The sequence below is a fragment of the Ustilaginoidea virens genome, chromosome 3 (genome assembly GCF_000687475.1).
Source record: "Ustilaginoidea virens chromosome 3, complete sequence".
NCBI classification, from domain to species: Eukaryota; Fungi; Ascomycota; class Sordariomycetes; order Hypocreales; family Clavicipitaceae; genus Ustilaginoidea; species Ustilaginoidea virens.
In genome coordinates this window covers 5,220,911-5,242,439 of record NC_057318.1, presented here as the reverse complement: position 1 = coordinate 5,242,439, position 21,529 = coordinate 5,220,911, and the positions used below count along the sequence as shown (strand labels likewise).

General features: G+C 57.5%; 9 protein-coding genes across 9 annotated transcripts; 5 read left to right on the top strand and 4 right to left on the bottom strand.

The window, feature by feature from the left end:
• Positions 1 to 1,256: 1,256 nt before the first annotated feature.
• Positions 1,257 to 3,215, top strand: UV8b_04328 (uncharacterized protein; the record flags this gene model as incomplete). Its single annotated transcript, XM_043141826.1, has 2 exons — positions 1,257 to 1,324; positions 1,454 to 3,215. The coding sequence occupies 2 exons, from the start codon at positions 1,257 to 1,259 to the stop codon at positions 3,213 to 3,215; spliced, it is 1,830 nt and encodes a 609-aa protein (XP_042997760.1).
• A 461-nt stretch (positions 3,216 to 3,676) lies between these two features.
• UV8b_04327 (uncharacterized protein) lies at positions 3,677 to 5,706 on the bottom strand (the record flags this gene model as incomplete). The annotated part of the gene is made up of 5 exons (XM_043141825.1): positions 3,677 to 4,068; positions 4,147 to 4,638; positions 4,730 to 5,167; positions 5,226 to 5,419; positions 5,474 to 5,706. The coding sequence occupies 5 exons, from the start codon at positions 5,704 to 5,706 to the stop codon at positions 3,677 to 3,679; spliced, it is 1,749 nt and encodes a 582-aa protein (XP_042997759.1).
• A 1,066-nt stretch (positions 5,707 to 6,772) lies between these two features.
• On the bottom strand, positions 6,773 to 7,915 carry UV8b_04326 (uncharacterized protein; the record flags this gene model as incomplete). The annotated part of the gene is made up of 3 exons (XM_043141824.1): positions 6,773 to 7,683; positions 7,741 to 7,813; positions 7,868 to 7,915. The coding sequence occupies 3 exons, from the start codon at positions 7,913 to 7,915 to the stop codon at positions 6,773 to 6,775; spliced, it is 1,032 nt and encodes a 343-aa protein (XP_042997758.1).
• Positions 7,916 to 8,330: 415 nt separating this feature from the next.
• Positions 8,331 to 8,905, top strand: UV8b_04325 (uncharacterized protein; the record flags this gene model as incomplete). The annotated part of the gene is made up of 3 exons (XM_043141823.1): positions 8,331 to 8,348; positions 8,415 to 8,702; positions 8,801 to 8,905. 3 exons carry the CDS (start codon positions 8,331 to 8,333, stop codon positions 8,903 to 8,905), a joined length of 411 nt encoding a protein of 136 aa, XP_042997757.1.
• Positions 8,906 to 10,242: 1,337 nt separating this feature from the next.
• On the top strand, positions 10,243 to 13,082 carry UV8b_04324 (uncharacterized protein; the record flags this gene model as incomplete). Its single annotated transcript, XM_043141822.1, has 3 exons — positions 10,243 to 11,962; positions 12,070 to 12,567; positions 12,655 to 13,082. The coding sequence occupies 3 exons, from the start codon at positions 10,243 to 10,245 to the stop codon at positions 13,080 to 13,082; spliced, it is 2,646 nt and encodes an 881-aa protein (XP_042997756.1).
• A 561-nt stretch (positions 13,083 to 13,643) lies between these two features.
• Positions 13,644 to 14,423, top strand: UV8b_04323 (uncharacterized protein; the record flags this gene model as incomplete). Its single annotated transcript, XM_043141821.1, has 4 exons — positions 13,644 to 13,680; positions 13,802 to 13,913; positions 14,116 to 14,213; positions 14,320 to 14,423. The coding sequence occupies 4 exons, from the start codon at positions 13,644 to 13,646 to the stop codon at positions 14,421 to 14,423; spliced, it is 351 nt and encodes a 116-aa protein (XP_042997755.1).
• A 723-nt stretch (positions 14,424 to 15,146) lies between these two features.
• UV8b_04322 (uncharacterized protein) lies at positions 15,147 to 15,407 on the top strand (the record flags this gene model as incomplete). The annotated part of the gene is made up of 2 exons (XM_043141820.1): positions 15,147 to 15,289; positions 15,392 to 15,407. 2 exons carry the CDS (start codon positions 15,147 to 15,149, stop codon positions 15,405 to 15,407), a joined length of 159 nt encoding a protein of 52 aa, XP_042997754.1.
• Positions 15,408 to 16,186: 779 nt separating this feature from the next.
• On the bottom strand, positions 16,187 to 18,009 carry UV8b_04321 (uncharacterized protein; the record flags this gene model as incomplete). The annotated part of the gene is made up of 5 exons (XM_043141819.1): positions 16,187 to 16,556; positions 16,990 to 17,059; positions 17,144 to 17,512; positions 17,581 to 17,666; positions 17,729 to 18,009. 5 exons carry the CDS (start codon positions 18,007 to 18,009, stop codon positions 16,187 to 16,189), a joined length of 1,176 nt encoding a protein of 391 aa, XP_042997753.1.
• Positions 18,010 to 20,235: 2,226 nt separating this feature from the next.
• Positions 20,236 to 21,371, bottom strand: UV8b_04320 (uncharacterized protein; the record flags this gene model as incomplete). The annotated part of the gene is made up of 3 exons (XM_043141818.1): positions 20,236 to 20,417; positions 20,516 to 21,175; positions 21,305 to 21,371. The coding sequence occupies 3 exons, from the start codon at positions 21,369 to 21,371 to the stop codon at positions 20,236 to 20,238; spliced, it is 909 nt and encodes a 302-aa protein (XP_042997752.1).
• Between the last annotated feature and the right edge of the window lie 158 nt (positions 21,372 to 21,529).

The following is a 21,529-nucleotide window of genomic DNA, read 5'->3' as shown; positions in this document are numbered from 1 at the left end:
ATGATGACGGCACTCGGTGGAGGCGAGATGTCAACGCTCACGCTGTCCGCCTTCCCGCGCTCTCTCGTCCTTTTCTTTTCCTTTGTGCTTTCCCGGAGGATCGACACGGGACCTGGCCGTCCGGGGATTTTGACGATCTGCATGATGGATCTACGAGTTTCCGACGCTCACTTTATATGCTTTTTTTTTTTCTTTTTTGCCTGTCCATGGACGATCGCATAGTTAGCCGCCACACACACGCACACGCACGCACACATAAACCACGCAGATGGATATTGCGACGCACAGCCGCGCGAATGCTTCGTTGTAACTCTATTCCTCTTGTCTCGTTTTGGAGAAGTATACCTTTTTTTTTTTTTTTTTTTTTTTTTTCTCTCGCGAGGCGTTGTTGATTGTCTTTTTTCTGGAGCGAGTTCGCTTATTTGCCGCATTTTCCCTGCCTTTGATTTCGCTCTTCCGCTTTGTCCCGTTGCGCATGTATCTTCTACTATTAGAGTCGGCTGCCGTTGTGTTATTATTTTTTTTTTTGGTCCCCGCAAAGAGATGGAAAAGCTCGCGGAGAGGGGGGCATGCGGGATGCCGGCTAAGCAATGTCCATTTGCCTCTTGTTTGTTGACCCGTTTGGGAGCTTTCTGTTTCAGCGCCTGGCATCATGGAGGGAGGAGGGAGGGATTGGGACAGTCGAGTCCTGGGGACTCATGCACGCACGGGCTGTTCCACCTTGCTGCATTGGGCGAGACGCCCTGGACATGGGGGATGTGTACATATGACCAAGACTTTTCTTTTTTTCATTTTCTCCCTTTGGAGATGAAAAAGAAGGAGAGTAGTACTCCGTAACTGTGCCCAGACGGGTCCGGTCCGTATGCCTTGCCGTGGTGACGCGTGTTTTTTGGCTACGAATGAATGACTGCTGCCCCTGACCGCCTCTGGCCCCACCGCAAAGCAAGCCTTGCATCCCAGGCCGCCGCCACTCGCGCGGGTTACGTCATCACAGAATCCGATGGCTGAGCTGCTTGCCGTCGGTCGCCTGCCGAAGAAACTTGACTTTGAACATCTTTGCCCAACATCCATCTCGGCCCCTGGTCTGCCTTTTGCTCCGCGCCTGCGTGTTGCGCAGCGAACGGTCCTGGGTCCCATGGGCTTGGCTCGGCTTGGCTTGGCTAGTCGCTAAACGCACCAACGTCTCGAACCAAGCAGCGGAAGCGAAAGCTCCAGACGGAGACCGCCTTGTTACCGACGGCATCGAAGACATCGCCATGGGGTGGCTGGACTCGGCCGGATGGCCCGAGCTGAGCAGCTTTGCGGCTCGGCACGTCGATATCCCGTAGGAGTTGTCTCTCCCCCCCCCCCCCCCCCGCGCCCTTGTTTTCGTCTCGGGTCGTCGAGCCGCTTTGGCTGCTTGCTCGCTAACCGGTGGTTGTGTTGTCTCGTCTTGCCCCGTTTTTCCGCGCAGAACATCCGCGTCGCAGGTGGCATGTGCGGCTGCCGTCGCCATAGTCTGCCTCTGCCTCTGCCTCGGCCTCCTGTCCGCCCCGCAGCCTCGGCTGTACGCCGTCCCGCCGCCCCGATACCCGGACCCCGGGTCCGGCGCCAGCGACGACGGCGGCAGCCGCGGCATCAAGGTGCCCGGGAGCTCCGCGATCCGGTGCTACGCCCCCGCCACCGGCCAGTTCCTCGGGCTGGTGAACCCGTCGACGCCCGACGGCATCGACCGCAGCGTGGCGGCCGCGGCGGCCGCGCAGAAGGCGTGGGCGGCGACCACGTTCCCGCAGCGGCGGGCGGTCCTGCGGTCGCTGCTGCGCCACGTCATGGACCACGCCGACGACATCTGCCGCGTGGCGCGGCTCGACAGCGGCAAGACCATGGTTGACGCGCACCTGGGCGAGATCCTGGTGACGCTGGAGCGGATCCGGTGGACGCTGGCGCACGGCGAGGCGGCGCTGCGGCCGTCGCGGCGCCCGACCACCCTGCTCATGGCGCACAAGCGCAACACGGTCCGCTACGAGCCGCTGGGCGTCGTGTGCGCCCTCGTCAGCTGGAACTACCCCTTCCACAACATGATGGGCCCCGTGGTCAGCGCCCTGTTCGCCGGCAACGCCGTCGTCGTCAAGGCCTCGGAGCAGACGGCCTGGTCGAGCGCCTGGTTCGCCGGCATCGCGCGCGGCGCCCTCGCCGCCCACGGCCACGACCCCCGGCTCGTCCAGGCCGTCGCGTGCTGGCCGCGCGCCGCCAGCCACCTCGCCGCGCACCCGGGCGTCAGCCACCTCACCTTTGTCGGCTCCCGCGCCGTCGCCCACCACGTCGCCGCCAGCGCCGCCCGCAGCCTGACCCCCCTCGTCGCCGAGCTCGGCGGCAAGGACCCCTTCATCGTGCTCGACTCCGTCCCCGCCCGCGACCTGCCCCGCGTCGCCGAGGTCATCCTGCGCGGCACCTTCCAGGCCGCCGGCCAGAACTGCGTCGGCATCGAGCGCGTCATCGCCGCCGGCGCCCACTACCGCCGCCTCGTCGACCTGCTGGCGCCCCGCGTCCGCGCCCTCCGCGTCGGCCCGGGCGACGACGCCGACGTCGGCGCCCTCATCTCCGACGCCCCCTTCGACCGCCTCGAGGGCCTCGTCGACGACGCCGTCGCCGCCGGCGCCCGCCTCCTCGTCGGCGGCAGGCGCCTCGCCCACCCGGACTACCCCCGCGGCCACTACTTCCAGCCCACGCTGCTCGCCGACGTCACCCCCGGCATGCAGATCGCCCACCACGAGTGCTTCGCCCCCATCCTGACCCTCATGCGCGCCGCCTCCTCCTCCCCGCCCGACGTGCTCGCCGTCGCCAACGCGCCCAGCTTCGGCCTCGGCGCCTCCGTCTACGGCGCCGAGCGCGACCCCGCCCTCGGCCACGTCGTCCGCGGCCTCCGCGCCGGCATGGTCGCCGTCAACGACTTCGCCGCCTACTACGCCGTGCAGCTGCCCTTTGGCGGCGTCGCCGGCTCCGGCTACGGCCGCTTCGCCGGCCAGGAGGGCCTCCGGGGCTTGTGCAACATCAAGAGCGTCTGCGAGGACCGCTTCGGCTGGCTGGGCATCCGGACCGCCATCCCCCCGCCGCTGCGGTACCCCGTGGCCAGCCAGGAGAGGGCCTGGGCCTTTGTCCAGGGCGTGGTCGAGCTGGCGTACGGCCAACTGCCCATGAAGCTCAGGGGTTTGGGCAAAATCGTGGCGAACCTGTGACGTTGCGAACTGCTGCGGCTTTTGGTTTTGTTGGTGATGCGCTGGGAGGGGGGGGAAATAGTTTGTCCCTAGCGAATTTGCCGTCGGCCTCTTTCATCAAACCACTCCGAGTGTATGCATCAAGGAAGCTTCGCTGGTGTTGGCAGTCTTTTTGAGAATCTCCTTGTAAACCCATCTAGTGGCCGCGTGTCAGTGGGAAGGAAGAAGAAGAAGAAGAAGAAGAAGAAGCAATCATCTCCCTTCACGTAGGACCCGGAAATTATATGCAAATGCTCCAACGATGATACCTTTTAGTGTCTCGTGTGCTACCCGTCGGCTCAACTGATAGACTAACGCACCATTACCATTGTAGCTCGCACCTCGTAGCTACGACAAACCGTTTTCATGTCACCTCCCCGCAAAGCCCGTGACCAAGTCTTGTATCTACACTTGTTTCAAATGGCTCCTCCTGCCGTTGAGCATCACCAAGCCGCACCGACTGCCGGACTTGCACTACCCCAGCCGTCACTGACGGCTGCATTGCCATTGTCGGGCTGGCCCCATCCATTGCTGCCCCATCCTTCGCTGGCAGCAGGCTTTTCCTCGGCCTGTCCTTGTCCCCATGCCGAACCGACGGCCGCATCTTCTCCTACTTGCGCGACCTGCTGGGCTTCCTCGGCGTCATAGTCGGACTCCGTCTCGAAGCGCAAGTCATTACAGGCACCGCTTTGAGGGATGTACATTTGAAGAAATTCGGGAATCTCCTGCTTCGTCTCCAAGAGAGTACGGGTAAGGACGCTGGCGATGCCCTCATCGTGTGACGGGTCAAAAAGGGACGTGGCTACACCACGATGCCCGATACGACCAGTTCGACCTACAATGTCCAAGCTTCAATAAACGCCCAAGGCCCAATAAACATAATTCACCCCGTTGAAGAAAAGGAGAGGCTTACCAATCCGGTGAGTATATTCTTCAATGCCACCATGGTTCATGGAGGGAAGGTCGTAGTTGATGACGTGCATGACGTTTTGGACATCGATGCCACGAGCAGTGACACCTGTCGCGATCAGGATTGGTGCATCACCAGACCGAAAAGACCGCAACGCCGCCTCACGTTCTTGCTGCGTTCGATCCGAGTGAATGGAAGTCACCGGAAGTCCAACGTTGTACAAGAAATCGTCAAGGTTGTCGACTTCTTGGCGACTATTGGCAAAAATGATGGTCCGAACTCCCGTCACGTCGTTAAGCAGTTTGAGAAGCACATCACGCTTCTCCTCGCGTTCGGTTTGAATGATTGTCTGCTTGATGTTCTCCGTGGTGCTTCCTGCTCTCCCTACGCGGAATCGAACATGAGCGGCGGACAAGTGCTCCTTGGCAAGCTCACGGGTAGCCTTGGGAAAAGTAGCCGAGAACAAGCCGTACTTGATGTTACCTTCATCCTGCTCTGTTTTTTTTTTTTTTTTTTTTTTTTTTTTTTTTTTTTTTAGCCCTGGCCACTCCTCCAATTGTTCCATGCCAAAGGTTAGGGAACTTACCTCCTCCGGTCATGATTTGGCACAGCTCCTCCGCCCAATCCGCTTCAAGCAACTCATCAGCTTCGTCAATAATCATAAACTTAAGACGCCGAAGGGTCAAGATGTTTGGACGTGAGATAAAGTCAACTAAACGTCCTGGCGTTCCAACGAGCACATCACATCCCTTGCTTAGCAGATTGATCTGTTCCCTGATGGGCAAACCTCCGTAAACGACACAAGGGCGAAGCATGGTGCGATAGCAAAACTTTCGAGCTTCGTTGAAGATTTGCACAGCCAATTCTCGGGTTGGTGCAATTACCAAAACCAGCGGCTCTGCTGTCACAGCATCAACTCCTTGGCGGAAGGCGGCTGGATTAGGGCGAGGAGCTGCAAGCTTCTTCGCCTTGCCCATGAGCTTGCTGAGAATCGGAATAAGGTAAGCCGCAGTCTTGCCGGAACCTTTGTAAAGCTTGTCAGTTCCTGCCCTTGCGTCACCAGAGATTCAGTGCGGACACACCAGTCTGAGCGATACCAATCACGTCATGGCCTTGAAGCATCGATGGTATCGTGTATTTTTGAATGGGCGTTGGGGAGACATAGCCCATGAGGCGCACGTTCTCCATCATGATCGGATGAAGACCCGCATCTTCAAAACGACGGATTGGCTGAATGCGAGTTGGGCCTTCTTGTTGAACACTAATTTGTTCGATACTGTAGATTTCAGATTCATGCTCACCGATAAGGTGTGCGCTGATGGAGACTTACTTTGAAAAATCCAGCCCAGCTCGGCCATGTCGAGTTTTTGGATCACCGAAAAGCTCCAACTCCAACGCTTCGAATTTTGGACCAACGTCGCCAAATTCGTCCTTCCATTGATAGATAGTTGCTTCGCCGTCAAAAGGCTGATGGCACTCGTTACTCTGCAACGTAGTGTAGTCGAGTTTCTGTCGCTCAACCCAGGCGGAGGAGCCGACCTGGGCAGAACTACTGCGCTCCATACTTGTTGACAAAGCAGTTGATAACAGCTTTTTGAAATGCAAAACGTCAAAGTGGCATCAGCTTCTGGGCATGGGTCTCTAGCAGTTTCGGTCACCTACCTAGAAAGAGCGATGAGCTTCCCGGAGCTGGCAAAGAACACGGGACAAGACTTCGTATTCAACGCGTCTGTTGGGCTAGTGTTTGGAAAGTGTACAGATGTGAAACGTCACTTGAGCAAGAGATGAATTGAGAAACGATGAGAAAAAAGGCACAAGAAAGGGGAGATTGAGAAGGGCTCCGAGAGCGCGTTTTATAAGACTGCTGGCAGCTGCCTACATCGCGGGCAGCTGGCTACCGAGCTGCCACTTGGCTACATGTACCGAGCTGTCCAGTCACTTGCAAACAACCGCGTTGAGCTGAGTCTACCACTGGCAGACTGCCTGATGCACCAGACTGTGAAGACCGAAGCTGTCAACTTCTGCCACTGATAGACGCCCTTGACTGACACTGGTGCTTGCAACAACGTCCTGTATTTGCCGAGCACAAAAAGTCGCACACCGTCGCTTCTACGCGAGATGATGACGTAAAGAGGTAGCAACAGGCCAGAAATGAGCCGAGGCCATGAACATGCATCTTTACGGAAAAGTGAGTATTCGAGCGACTACGGAAAGCTTGCCAGCCGATATCTGTCCGACGATGCGGGGATGCAGGCATATGCCTGGGACACGTCGGCAAACGCGTCAAGCTTTTGACTCTGACTGTGCTACTTCAAGGGAGGCTTGGAGAGATGATGGCCCCCTTCATGGCCTCTCGTACCACCTTTTAACTCTTGACATAATCTCATGCAGTCCTACCAAAACCTCGTCTCCGGGGCATTAGGAAATTCTCAATGGCTCCCAATGTCTGCAAAGGTGTCTTGGTGTCGTCTTGATGCAGCATTCATGCATGTCGCGAGAAAAGAAACCAGGAAAAGTCCGTTCAACCAGTCCAGCTACGACGGGGCACCAAAGCTCGCGGATTGTTGGTGGAATCAGGTATAAAATTGGCCGTCAGGGGATTGTCGGGCTCTTGATGGCTGGTTGCCATTCACCATAGATCAAGCAGATCCCGTGTATCCATGGCTATGGAGGGTTCAAAGTGCGCCATTGCGTCGTTTAAAACGTGCTCCAACGTCGAAGCTGAGCGGCCTGTTGCGCCTCCCTCGTTCTTTGCTTTGTCCAGACCTTTGCATATGACTTGCTGGAATTTTTCATAAAAAACTTGTTGACGCATTTCTTTACTTGAATACATCTCTCGTTCTTCATCGCGCCGAGCGCTTGACAGGTTGAGATACCCAAAAGCGTTTGGTGCCCGGGGTATTCTGTATAAAGAGTCCCAGTACATCGAAACATGTCCGTTTTCCACGGAGGATTCGTCTTCGAATCCTGCCTGAAGGAAGTTTGAGAGAGCCGCGATTTGCCGTGCCAGAGTCTGAGCATCTTTGGGCTTGGTAGTCATTCTTGCTGCAGAAGTCCAGCCCGCACTGGAAGAGGAGACGGCCCAGCCCATCATGGCGCAAAATGCGCTCAGGGTTTTGACCCATCCTCCGGGGCTATTTACGAGATCCGATCCCGCAACCTCCAGAAGCCACTCCATGGCAACGAGTGAGTCGTTGCTTATATCGGCGGACAAGTGCGTCATTCCTGCTCGAATATACATTGACGCGTGCTCTGTTCCGTGTCTGACCTCGTCCGGGGGAAGCACGCGAAGCAGTTTAAGGAGCTGAGACCGCACTGGTGTGGAGCTGTCAGAAATCAAAGGGAGAAGCTTCTTGAGAAGAGCAACGGTGCCGACGGGGTTGCTAGGTGGTTGGGTCGACAGCTGACTGGTCAGGTAAGCCAGTGCTTCTCGGCGCTGCTTATCCGACCTGGACGAAGATGCTAGAGATAGATTGTGCTTGAATTGCTGGACATAGTCTGGGGCCTCTGTTGAAAGGGATTGATGTCCCATTACAATCGCTTTTGCCAGTTAGCGACCAACTTCTTGAGCTCGACTCTTGAACATTGTCTCCCAACCTTTGGACTTGAAGCTTGTGTCTGTGAAATTTGATGGTTTGGCTTTTGCTTTCCCAACTTTGTATTTCGGTTTCTACGTGACACCTTTAGACTGAAGCACTCTGGCAACGTTTCAACAGGGTTTTACCTGGAAGTCTTTCTGCTTCTCCTTCTTCTTTTTCGTGCTGGAACCCATCTTGTTTTAGTGGCAGCAGGGTTTGGCTACTAGATACGCAAGGTTGAAGCCGAGTACCGAAATAGATGGGCAAGGGTGTCTCAATGCGAGGATTGGGGCTGATACTGGTAGAAGTCTGACGGACGTGATGGGGATCCGGGGTTGGATGGAAGTTTTGGCGGTACCCAGAGGCAGAATCAATGGATGGTTGGTCTTGATGGACTCCATTCGTCCTAACGTACAGTAGTAGTAAGCCTGGTATGTGTACCTTATGAGGGATGGAGCAGCACCCCCGCAAGTTCCAGACCCCACATCGAGCTGAAGCTGCTGAAGCTCGCTCACACCTTGAGGCTAGCAATGCTAATAATGTGCGGCCTGCATATGACTATCCATCGTCAAAACGCCGACGGGATTCAGATAACGGCCTGAGAATACTATGACTGACTCTCCAGGGGTAAGATCATCCCAGATCAAACAGGAATTCTCCCCCCTCCGCGCCAGGCATATTGACATGCATCAGTCGAACAGCTACGACGCTCTCGAGGAAAAGCTCGGTCGCCTGGCCAAAAAACCAGGCGTCCGAGCCAGCATCATTCTCGACAGGATAAGCGGAGCAGTTTTGAAAACCAACGGCGACTTGTCGGCGCTTTGCACTGCAAAAGCTCGCGATGCCGCAACAGCCGCGTCATTCTCCAACGAAGCTCCGATTGCCGAGGCGAGCGAATCCAAAGGGGTGCAGGACTTTTCCGCCTTGATATGGACCTATGTCAACATGTCGGGTCATTTGGTGCAAGAGGCGGATAAGGAGGTAATCATTGTCATTCAGAACCAATTTCCTCTCCTTGGTCTTCTTCTTCTTCTCTTTCTTTTTTTTGGGCTTCCCTTTCAAGCTGATCATTTGGGTAGGATGAACTGCGTCTGCTACGATTGCGAACGAAGAAGCACGAGATTGTCATCGTGCCTGACGCAAAATACATTCTTACTGTGGTGCACGATACGCCACCAGCTTAGGGCAGGATGGTAGATGGACGATGTACATTGACATTTTGGAAACTCTTTCCATAGCCACCACGTCATTAGAGCTAACACGAACTGGCTCGAACGACGAGTTCAAAACCCAGCATGGATTTGAAGTGCGGGTGGCCTTGGGAACATGAAGTCGGGGCTGGGACAAAGACGATGCCCAAAAAAGAGACTACGGTTTCGTGTGGCAGGTTTGAGCCACGGCTCCTCTGCAGAAAATGAAGCAAGCGCAAATACAAGTTCGCGGGGTGAGATGGCTGAATCGCCCATGGGCAGTCTATACCGGGATACTGCCTAGCTGTCAGGAGTCAGGAGTCGGGAATCAGTCAGTTTGCAATGTTGATTGAACACCAACGGCACGCAACCGACTGATGCGTCGAGGTCGTAATGGTTTGTGGGGCGCGCTCACAAGAACAGAAGTGACTACCTGCCCATGTATCTATGCCTAGTAACAAGCTGCCAGGTGCGGCATCTGAAATGAGGACGTAGTCGAAGCTGCAAAGACGAGAAAACACGAGCTTGCTGGCTCGGCACGTTCGTGGTTAGCCTCAAAGCAGGTAGGTAGATGCCTACCTCCTGCCTGTAACCTGGTACCTGCCCCGAAGCGGCACAGGATTGCGGGGAAGGCTAAGGCTAGAAGAGGCATCGCGTGTTGGGTCATCCATCAACCATCCCCCCGTCGAGGAAACTTCTGGGCTGAACAAGTCACGACTGACGACCCAGCAATGAATGCTTCCTCAGATTGCCCGAATTTGATCGCTGAAGCGGAGCATTTGCAACTCGAATCACGCAGAACCCGGGGCAAGGAGCCAAGGCAACCCGCTTGCCCGACTTTGAAATCTGAATCAGTGAACCAGGATCACGCCACCGCAGCCGCCCTCCATCCATCCATCCATCCACTACGGCAACGACAATTGCCAGATCTGAAGACCTGGACTGCTGCGTCTACAAATCGCCTGCCTCCTCTTCCCCCGTCCTCGGGAATGTACGTCGGCAAGGAATAGCCGGAGCCCGGATCTCCGGCCTTTATCTCGCACTCGCACGCGCCCTCGCATTCGCCCTCGCACACAACCTTCCCGCCAGTTGCAAAGGGGTGGTTCTTTCTGCTCTGTTCCGTTCGTGACTCACTGGACCCTGATCCACTGCCCTTGCCGCTCCCACTCCGAATATACGAGCTGTCTGCCGACTTCACGCCCACGACGCATTCGGCTTCGACTCGTCACGAGAGCTGCTTGGCCTTTCTTTCTTTCTTTTTTTTTCCGTCCGCGAGGGGCTTTCCATGGCGCCAAGAAGAGAAAAGTAGCGGTGACGCTCAGCGCAAAAACATGTCGCCGACCTTGGCAGACGAGGATATCGAAAAGCTCTTCTCGGGGGCACCCCAGTTCTTCGCCCGGAACGAGAGCCACTTCTACGGCGCCCCTCACCCCAGCATCGCCTTTTTGTTTGACGAGGAGCTGGAAATCAGAGACTTGACCGACCACGTTCAAATCGAAGACAAGGCGTGGAGCTCAATCACGGCGTGGCCGCACCTGACCAGGGACATTGAGCACGATGCTGCCGCCAGGAGGCAGCAGCATGACCGACACAAAGCTCACTTCCATGTCAAGTGCCGGGAGCGCCCCAACATGATAAGCATGTCCGGCTTGGAAAAGGGGACCATGGGTTACCAAGCCGCCCTGGAACTACCTACCGGGGACTCTCTCGAGGAGGAACAGTTCGGGTTCGAAAGCCTAGGCACCAAAGCCAAGGTGATTGTGGACGCCAGGGATCAAATCATGTCGCCCAATGGCATGCTACGCCGTCTACCAGAGCCGGAACTGCTGGACAGGCTCAGGCGCAACAGCGAGGTGTACCGAGATAATGACTTGAGGAACAGGACTGCGGTGGAGACGTACAAGGATCTTTTCCACAGCTGCATGCGGCCCACAAGCACCGTCGTGGACCAGGCCAACCATTACAGCCTCAACAACCAAATCCGCGCCTTGCTGAGATGCCTCGGCGTGGCGAACGTCTGGATCGACTTCTCACGCGTGGAATGGAGGATACGGCTGGGCCAGGTGCTGTGGGGGGAAAACGACGGGGACGAGCTAGACGACGACACGGCCATTCACGACACGGACGACGCCAAGGAGCGTGCCGAGGAAAAATACTGGCTGCTGATGCAGATTCTGCTGGCAACCGAGCTGCTCATCCGGCTGGACGCCGTCACCGAAGGCATCGAGTATGGTGTGAGTGGAGTGCGACCGATTGACGTCGTCCATTTCGAGCGCGCAGCCTCCCAAACCGTCAAGTGGTCCCTGTTGCTGGCTAGGAGCTGGCTTGACAACATTGACATTGTCAGGGAGGACGACTCCTCGTCACTGCAACAACGCCCGCCTGCGCCACGTCGCGGGAGCAGCTGGCTCGCAGCACTGGCCAGCAAGATGACCAACAAGCACCACAAGAAGAACAGCGTGCCACCATATCACTTCACCATCAAAGGCCGCCACGGGCAGCGGCAAGTCGACGGCCTGACCCATTTTGCCAAGAAGCTGATGTGGCCGGGAATAGACCGGTACGAAACCAAGATATCGGAAAACGCGCAACTGGCCGTCGAGGAGACGCCTGGGCGGAGGGCGAGCTCGTTGTCCATACAGTCGCTGCAGTCCAACTGCGGTGCCTGGGACATCACCTGCAACCATGGGAAACGCAAGGGTCGCGCGCAGGCCCAACGCAGGAGGCTAGCAGCAGCGTTGCACGAGTCGGGCTGGTTGACGAAATCGTACGTGTTTGGACTAGTGCTGCCTGGCGACTCGTTGTATCACTATCTCATGGCCACCCTGCTGGAGAACGACACGGAAGCAATGGCCAAGCTGGGCCCGTTTGCCAATCTTTCCGGAGGGTTCGTGTACTCGGGGAAGAGTTTCTGGAGCACCAGCTGCATCGTCGGCCGCGTCCTCGCCGCCGGCAAAGGAGCAGCGGACTGCATGGGCTGGATCTCTACCGACGTGCTGCCAGAGGGCATCGAAGACGGGTGGCTGACGATAGAGGTGGAAGATGTCGCAGGTAAGTACATCCCCCGAGCCCGCGGCCGCCCCCTGCTGCTTGCCTACTTGCCGGGCGCGGGAAACGATTGATGGGGAACGTTTCGCTCACTCGCTGTTTCGTCGCAGAAGACGTGGCCCAACTGGGCAAGAAGGCAAGGTTGTGGGGCAAGAAGAAGGTCGAGCGTGAATCGTCAATTCTGGGCAACGGCAAGGAGAACTTTATCAAGGCGGCAGACTTTGTCATACCCCACGAGAACAAGTACGCGACGCCTCCGCCGACCGTCTACGCCGAGCTCCTGTCCCTCGATCTCACCTCGCCCGCAGAGCTCGTCCCCGCCACACCCTTGTCGGAGATGGTGCCGACTCCGACGGTGGAACACTGCACCAAGTGCCCCGAGCTGGTGTCGTATCCAGCATGCCTCAAGTTCTTCGTCTCCGTCGGAGGAGGCAAAGAAGAAGAGTTTGTTTTCCCGTTGATGTACGATGTCAACTTTGTCACAGCGCATCCTTGCGCCCCGTCGCAAAGAGTCAGGGTCGTCAAGTCTCCGGCCAGCCCTACGGCTCTGCAAATGAAGAGCTTTGGGGACGTTGCGGGGGGCGGCTCGAGATGCAGATTCAGGACAGGTGAGGTGCTTTTTCCCGCGAATCCCGCGGCTGTTGACGAAACATTTGGAACGAGGGGGGAAACCGTGCCATCTAACTCTTGCCCAGGCCACCCACTTCATACCTTCTACGAGTTCACCGTCATCCACATCTCGGAGCTGGTTCAAAAGCCGCGCACGACGCTGGCCGAGTTTCTAGTAGACCCGTCGCTGGGAAAAGGCGGGACGAACCGAGTCTTGGTGATTGACTGCATTACCGGGTTTGCCGAGCAGCCTCAATCGCCCGCGTTTGAGAGGATCATGACGCCGTCGTCGTCGCCGATACTGGACAGGAAAGGAAGCTTCTCTGCGGCGGCTCGCATGCACTTGGAGTCTCAGAAGCGGCAGTTTGGCTCCGACATGGAGATTATGGTCAGGGCCATGTGTGCGCAGAGAGGCTGGAACGCCATCATCAGCCGGAGGAAGAGGAGCTGCCTGGCTTGTGCGATTCGAGAGGCCGGGGCCTTGGCCTGGAAAGTCATTGTCCGGGTGCCATGAGGGAAGGGTGGAAGGGGATGGGAAGGTTTTTTTTTTTTTTTTTTTCCCTTTTTTTCCCTTCTTTTCCCTGTTGCAAAGACGCGGGTGACGATGATGGGGTTGTCTTGGGGAGAAATTTTTCTTAAAAAAAAAGAAAAAAAAAGCACAGGCCAGGACTCGGATTAGAAGGTCTTTGCGGCTGGGAGCTGAGCAGAGATTCCAATGCTCAGAAGCATCTCGACTCTTGCAAACGCAATTTTTGTACAATTCATCAGCGGTTCACAGAAAATGGGGCTTTTACATTTTACATCAGGTACCCACATGTACCTACCTCTCTGTACGGCTAGGCTACATGATGCTGCATGCTGCTGTATTAGGTACCTAGGTATGTACTGCTGCACAGAGGGATGGTGGGTCGCACTTGCCTTTAGAGCCTGGCACGGCAGCCCCACTGCGCTGCCTTTCCGCTGCATTGCAAAGCATTGGCATTGGCCTGGTCGGCGTCGAGAAATCATCCCATCCTCAACTCCCTGCCCTTCCTTTTCACACCAACAACCCCCATCGTTCAGCAGCGACCCCACGATGGCGCCAGCCAAGGACATGCGACGACCAGACCTGGGTGAGTACCGGGATCCAACCGACAGATCGATCAGCCGTGACCCGCCCGCCGCCGTTGCGGTCTCGTTCCGAACCGGGCTTCGCTTTCGCTCCGTTGCTGACGCTCCCTCCCGCCGTCCCAGTTGTCCCCTACCAAGAACCCGCCGCGTCGAGCGACAAGCCCGAGTTCTCGTCCACCATCTCGTCGACGCTGCCCATGGCGGCCATGTTCACCCGAAACCGGTACATTGGATGGTACGGCGCCGCCCCCTCGCCTGTTGATTGTCCCACCGTTGGCGGCACCGCGCATAGCGGCGCTTGCGTTCTGAACATCCAACCCGTACCAGCGGGGGCCACCCGCGCAACCGTGGTTCCCTCGCCCTCGGGGCTCGCGGAGTCGTCGTCTGCCGGTTCGCTCGTCTTCAACCGCGCATGCTGGCTAACGCGCGCGCAATAGGGCCGCCGTCGTCTTCACCGTACAGAACTGGCTGGGGGAGAGCGAGGACGCCAAGAAGAAGTCGTCGACGCCCGGGGTCTTTTCGGTGCTCATGTCCGGTACGTGTTACCCCTCGGCTAGTTTGCCGGTGCGGCGTGGCGGGGGAGAGAGTCGTCGATGGCGAGAGATGAGTGCGCGCGCTTGCTAATGTGTGGTTGCCGGCAGTCATGGCGCTTGGCGTTACCTACATGCCTCTCTTCCTGCCGCCTAATCGCGGACCGGCCGGCGGATCCAGGACCGAACCTCCCGCCCCTGTCCCTTCTTCGTGAGGCTTCAGCGGTGGTGCGGAAGGGGGAGCTTGGCAGAACGAGGGTGGGATGCATGGCGTCGCGGGGAGGGGGGGCGGCGGCGTGACGATGGTGATGGAACGACTGGGCGGGAGGCATGATGCTTTCGATGGAGCGGACCAGTGGCCATCATGCTGCTCGGCAACAACCAGCAGTAGATACAGAGGTCAACTACCTACCTACCTAGGTACCGTACGTCCTAGTGTCCCAGTCCGTCCTGGGCAGACTTGACGGAATCGACGTTGCCGTTCACACACACCAGACGCTACTTGATCCATTAGGGTGCCCCAGTTGCCAGTTGCCACCAAAGCGCCACCGACTCCCGAGGCGGCCTCCCCCCCCCCTTCCCCCCACTGGCCCCTCCTCAGGGGACGACATTCTGGACGTTTCAGTTGAAACCTCCAACTGTGACGCGCCTCGTCAGAGAAACCCCCCTCAACACCATCCCTTGCAAGCCGCAAGCCATCTCTGACTCTGCCTCCCTCCTCCCTCCTCCCTCCTCCCTCCTCCCTCCTCCCTCCTCCCTCCTCCCTCTTTACTCTTCCTCCCCTTTCACCACGGCAGCGCCCTCGAATCCCCTTTTGTCGCTCCCCTCCCCTCCCTCCTGATCCGAGTGTCGCTCTCTCACCGCCGGTCCGTAGACACGCGCCCGCAACAACGCACCGTCCTCCTCTCTTTCCTGCACCCCAACTCCACGCAGCGCGCATGAAGACGCTGCTGGCTGCCCTGCTCGCCGCCGCGCCGGCCTGCCGCGCCGGAATCGTCATCACCCCCATCCAGAGCGACCAAATCGTCGCCAAGCTACCAGGCGACTGCTTCTTCGGCGCCGTGACGCCCCAAGGCTGCGGGTAGGTTTGAGCAGCGGAAACCCCCCAGCCCTTGTCCTTCGCTACGCTACCACTGAGCTTTTGCTGCCAGGCGGACCGGGGGAAGTGACTGACCGGACGCAGGCCCAAGCCGAGGTGATGCGCGAGCGCAGCACGCACGGGATGCCGAGCCGGCGCGCCGCCATGCTGGTTTTCAGGGCGGGCCGCTTGGTCGTGGCCGGCGGAGCGGGTTCTCGCGGGACCCGGAGGGAAAGCGCTGGAGCGGGAAATGCACGACGTTCTGGTCAAAACTGCGTCTTGGGGACGAAGGGGGGGGGGGGGGGGGGGGGGGGGGACAAGGGGCCGCTGGGCAGCGGCGCCAGCTCTGCGATGTTGATGTTGCGGTGCCGTGCTGCTTGGTCGTGTCCTTCTGCTTTGCCTGATCCTGCATGTATTGACTTTACCGCGCTGTCCTCGGCACCGTAGCAGAAGCCAGTCGACGACCTTAAACGTGCTTGGTCTCGCGGCCACTGACGCTACCGTGGCTTTGCTCCATCGTGCGAAGCGCAAGCCCGGTAAAATGTAAATACAACCCAAGTGTCTGTCTCCCTGGCAAAAGCAAAGCAAAGCATCACCGTCGTCGTCGTCCCCACCCAGCCTGAAAAACTACAAGGCGCTAATAGAACAAAGGGGAACAAGTTGGATTCATCAAGTAGAGCGCTAAGAAATCACCACATAACTGCCTCCTCGAAAGTTTGCTGCCTGAGCTGTGTGCTTGCATTCTTCCATGGTCAGCAAAACATGCCCATGTCCAGCCACCACGCAAATCTTGGCCCCCTGGAGATGCCAGGTTCCCTGCACCGCCAAGTCATACCATCACCAAGTCGCCATTAGTTCGGAACAAGGAACACCCCACGCCACGGATGATGGCCTAGACGTCTAGAATGATCTCGCTCTGATCGACGCCGAGCGTTTCGCCATTTGACCCGGACATGTTAGAGCCGTTGCCAGTTTGCGGGCCGCCTTGCCTTCCGGCTTGTTTACCGCCCTGCTGTCCTTGTTGTCCTTGCTGTCCTTGTTGGCCTTGCTGTCCTTGTTGTCCTTGCTGTCCTTGTTGACCTTGCTGGCCTTGTTGACCTTGCTGTCCCTGCTGGCCTTGTTGACCTTGCTGTCCCTGCTGTCCCTGCTGTCCTTGTTGTCCTTGCTGTCCTTGTTGGCCTTGCTGTCCTTGTTGTCCTTGCTGTCCTTGTTGACCTTGCTGTCCCTGCTGTCCCTGCTGTCCCTGCTGTCCCTGCTGTCCCTGCTGTCCCTGCTGTCCTTGTTGACCTTGCTGTCCTTGTTGACCTTGCTGTCCCTGCTGTCCTTGTTGACCTTGCTGTCCCTGCTGTCCTTGTTGACCTTGCTGTCCCTGCTGTCCTTGTTGACCTTGCTGTCCCTGCTGTCCCTGCTGTCCTTGTCGACCTTGCTGGCCCTGCTGGCCTTGCTGTCCCTGCTGTCCTTGTCGACCTTGCTGGCCCTGCTGGCCTTGCTGTCCCTGCTGTCCCTGCTGTCCCTGCTGTCCTTGTCGACCTTGCTGGCCCTGCTGGCCTTGCTGTCCCTGTTGACTCTGCTGTCCCTGTTGACCCTGCTGTCCCTGCTGTCCCTGCTGTCCCTGCTGTCCCTGCTGTCCCTGCTGTCCCTGTTGACCCTGCTGTCCCTGCTGTCCCTGTCGGCCTTGACCCTGGTTGCCGGCATTGCCAGACACTTGGCCATTGCTAGGCACTCCATTGCGGCCGTTGCCACCGTTGCCGCCCCCAGCACCATTGTTGGACACTGTGAAACGAACGCAGTCATCTTGGGCACCGCGCTGGGCAACCGGCATCAATACAGGCTGATGGTTCGCAGCAGAGGACATACTGCAAAGACGGTAGTTGCCGGCCGGGAGGCCACCGGGAACATCGGCCGACAGCAGGCCCCGGCCGTTTCCGGCGTCGTTGATGCCCTTGAAAAAGACAAACTGCGTTGGATCCAGAGGTTGCCTCGGGTTCAGGCTCCTTCCGGTATCCTGAACCGTAACGTGGGTATGGCCAATGATGTTGCCCTGGGAATCAAGATCCTGCGGCGCGGAGTAATAGGTGGAGGTGGCATTGGTGAAGGTGCCAGGGCTGAAATTGATCATCTGGACCTGGATCTTGAAGTCCTGGTTGGCAGCAATGTTGTCGCCGTTTTTCGGGTTGACAAAGAGGCTGGAAACCATGTTTTTGGTCGAAGGAATGTTGCCCATGGCTGAGGGTGCGTCAGCAGGGAAAGAGGGGAAACGGGTCCCAAGAGGCTTTCGGGACAAAAGGACTTACGGATCCCGTTGCAGGAGCCCTGCTTGATCTGCCGACCGTTGGTCAAGGTCTTGCCTCGGCAAAAGTTGATGAAGTTCTCGTTGTCACTGGTTTCCTGGTTAGCCCGCCGCCCCTTTGGAATCGACACCGTCTGTGCAACGTTACCGACGTTTTCGAGGCGGATTGGCCTTGAGCTCCAGGGTTATTGCCGTCTTGCTGCGACCCCGTCTGGATGAGATTGCCGTCGAGAATGGCGGCGCCGCCGCCGCCATTGTTACCGCCGCCGACCCCGTTGTTCGTGCCGCCGCCGTTCCGACCCCCATCCTGCCGGTTGCCACCTCGTTGGCGGCGCTCTAGGGTTCGAGAAAACAGCGGTCTGCGAGCAGCATCGGCGGCACCAACCGCAGCAGACAGGCCAGCCAGGGCTACGATGACCGTCTTGATATGCATGTCGAGGATTCGAGTTCGTTTGCAACTATCATGAAAAGAGGCGATATTGTCTCGGAAGGCTGCGCGTTGGTTGCAAGCCGAATAAGAATTTCAAAGATGTGTCTCAACTGGTTCCAGACCAATTGTCGTTCAAGAGATGGGATGCGGAAAAGAATGAGGGAAGAAAGCAAGAAACGAACGAAGACGGTACACTGCACACGCCACAGAGAAACGATAGCTGTCCGGATAGCGGGGGACAAGAATCGGGGCAAAAGAAAAGAAAAGGAAAACCAACTGACGGGGACGAGGACACAAAACGAAATACTCGGCGAGTGCCAAGACCTTCATTATAAGGAAGACAAGGACCTGCGGACCACGGCGGCAGGGCGGCAGGGCGGCAGGTCGGCAGGTCGGCAAGGCGGCATGACTGCAACCCGGGTGCGGGGGGAAACTTGCATGGCGTCAGAGGAACAAGCCAGACAAAGGTATGTGCTCCCATCTCCAGGAGACGATTCCATATCCCAACTAGACAGGCTGAGGCAGGTTTCCAAGGCCATGCAGAGCAAGGGGTTGCACTGAGGAGGAGGGCCCGAAGTAGCAGGGTGTTTGCTTTCTTTTTACCGAGCCAAGTGGAGAGACGCTAAACCATGCCATGCTGAAGCGAGAAGATGGGGGAGACAATCCGATTCCGGGCCTGCGTGTTGTAACCGGTCCACGGAGCTGGGACGTACGAACCAGAGTGCTCTCCCCGTCTCGAAGCAAAAGCAGGGGCGCGGACCAAGGATGGGCGCCCAGGAAGGAGACGAGCTAACCGCAGAAGCACACGGGCCTAGCAAAGTCAGTCGACGGCGTCAAGAAAACTTTTCGAACGGGGCCAAAATCGTCCCTAGCTACCTACCCATCTAGCACAGTGACAGGCAGACACACATGCTGTTGTACCTGGAGTGGCTTTTCGGACAGGCTCGGAAGCGAGAGCCGGGTTGGCGGGACGGGCTTGACACGCCGGTCGCTTGGTGCTGCTTCTGAAGCAGAGCGGGCCCCGCCAAGGGGTCGAATGCCGTCTGGGGCCTGGGCTTGTGGTGCGGAGGTGAAGCAGGGGGGGGTTGAAGTCGGAAGAGACCTGCGGCTCTGTGCGTCTCACGATGCCATGGCTGCCTGTCAGCGAACCCCTGCCCCAGACACGCCCTTCCCCTACGGGCCAATCACGTCACGCACGGCTTACGGAACAACCGTTTCGCCTCCCGCTCTCCTTGAATCAAAATCAAGCCTCAGACGAACCCGTAAGATCTGTCACCTCGTTCGGCCAGCCACATCGCGACGGCGAAAGGAAGTTGTGGAGTATCGAGAGACGGCCGCTTCTACGACTTCCACCTGCCACTGCCGCTGCCACTGCCACTGCGATGCTGATGGAGAGAATGGGAACCGACCACGACTTGTGTCTCGGTACCATCCATCAACCGTCCCGTTTCAGGGGATGTCATCTCAATCACAGCTGCTCTTTGAAACCCGCGATTTGACTGCTGAAGAACAAATGCCAGCCTCGTCAGCCAGGCTCGCGCCGTGTTTTCAGGACAAAAGATCCGAGATGCTAGGTATGCTGCGTCATATTTTCCCCGCGGCGACAAGACGCTTGCTTTACGTCTAGGCACCGATATCCATGCACGTTGTTACCGGAAGCTCTCACATCATGACCCTGCATCATGGCAGAACTTTCTTGCCTGTCTGAGTATCGGGCAAGGTGGCAAAGAATTCAGCCGCGTGCCACGATTTCTGTTGTGACAGTGTGACCCAACTTTGCCTGAAACAGCACCGTCGTACCACCGCCCTGCCGCTAACTCGAACGTGTAACGGCCGCCGCTCTTCTTCCTCCTTCCCTGCCGAACGATCTTTGTCGCATGTGACAAAATGCGGCCGGAAGCTGTGCAGATCCCCGCTTGGGCAAAGGTTTGATTTAACGGTGATACTGGAATCTCGGAAACCGGCAACTGTGAACCAACACCGCGAAATTTGGGTTTGCCCCCCCCCTGTTGACAAGTTGAAACTTGCCTGACAGACACACGCACCAGTCACTCCGAGGACGCAGTCATGGGGCTCATGTCTGAGATTGTTTTTTTCTAGACGTCATTGCAATAGGTACTGGGGAGGAACCCGAATCCACCAGTTGGTAGCATGATAATAATAACCATTCGACCGAAGCCCGGTGCATCACCCCGATGCCATGTTTTCCCACCCAATCTACTCTTCTATTTAGAGTTCAAACGATGGCTCCCCTCTCTCAGCCGTAGGGTATCGCTTGGCTATTTGGTCAAGCCAAGCAGCCATCCGCAGTCCAGCACGCGCAACCTGTAGCTCTATCACTGGACCAGCCTTTTTGAAGTAGGCGCCGCCAAGTTCTTGGTTCACAATTGCCGCCGGGCCATCGGGTAGCACTAAATTCATTTTGACTTCTGGTCAGCATGGACGGCCGTCGTCGGTTGGCCCATAGGGTTGGTGTTTTGTTTATATGCTCATACAAGCAACGACATACCATGAGTGCACACAAAGGCATTTGCTTCCCTCGACCAGGCCATGCCCGTCTCTACGGCATCTTCAAAGTTGAGGTCGTCCAGCCAAGCGTCTACCTGGCCTGAGAATTTGCCGTCTCTGATCTCGCCGGCCAGCTGGTTGGCCCACCTTTCGGCGAGGACATAGGGCTTTCCGCGCTTCCCCCCAATCCACTTCTCCGCGATGGAGGTATCCCAGACGTGGTGCAGGTTGTACTCCTTACCATCCCACAGGACATGAATGCGGTTTCCTCCGAGGGCGACGTCTTCATTGTGCAACGGCTGATGCAGGTCGCCCACAAAGTGGATGACGAACTTGGCGGCTTGGGCACGGCGCCAAGCTGGCAGGCTTGGATCGAGAGACTGCTCGGTGTAATTGGCCAAGGCGCTAATCACGCAGCCGTCCGTTTTGCAGTCCCGTTTCAAGTCGACGTTGCACGAGTGAGGGGGATTGTCGTGAGCGTCGATGAAGTGGAAGTTCTTTGTGAAGCGGCCCCATTTCGTGTACCGAACGGAATCGGCCCACGAGGCAACCTTGGCCAGGTAGTCGTTGTCGTCGCTTCGGAGAAGCTCCTGGAAGAAGACCTGCGTCGTATTCTCGACAAAGTGGCTGGCCAGGTATCCAGTGGTGATGTGGCCCAGTGCTAGACGGCCGGCATATCTTGGTCAGCTCCTCTAATCGTCCGAATGATGTGGATGACGATCCCAGCTACGGCCAAGTAAACGATGATGCTGGCTGGTGTTTTGAAGCTGGAGGCTCCGTGGTTACTCACATCCCCACGCAACAGTGCCGGGCACCGTCGAAAGGCCAATAGCCACAGCAGCGATGGAAGCCCTCATGACTTTTCCGACGCCGTCAGATTGGCGCCGCTAGAATCGTTACGTATGCTGCGTTGGCGAAGTGAGGTTGAAGAAGAGTGAAGTTTGGGTGGGAAAACAGTCAGCCGTATGGGCCACGCAGCATTTAAGCAGAGCAATCATGCGTCCAATGGGTCGGG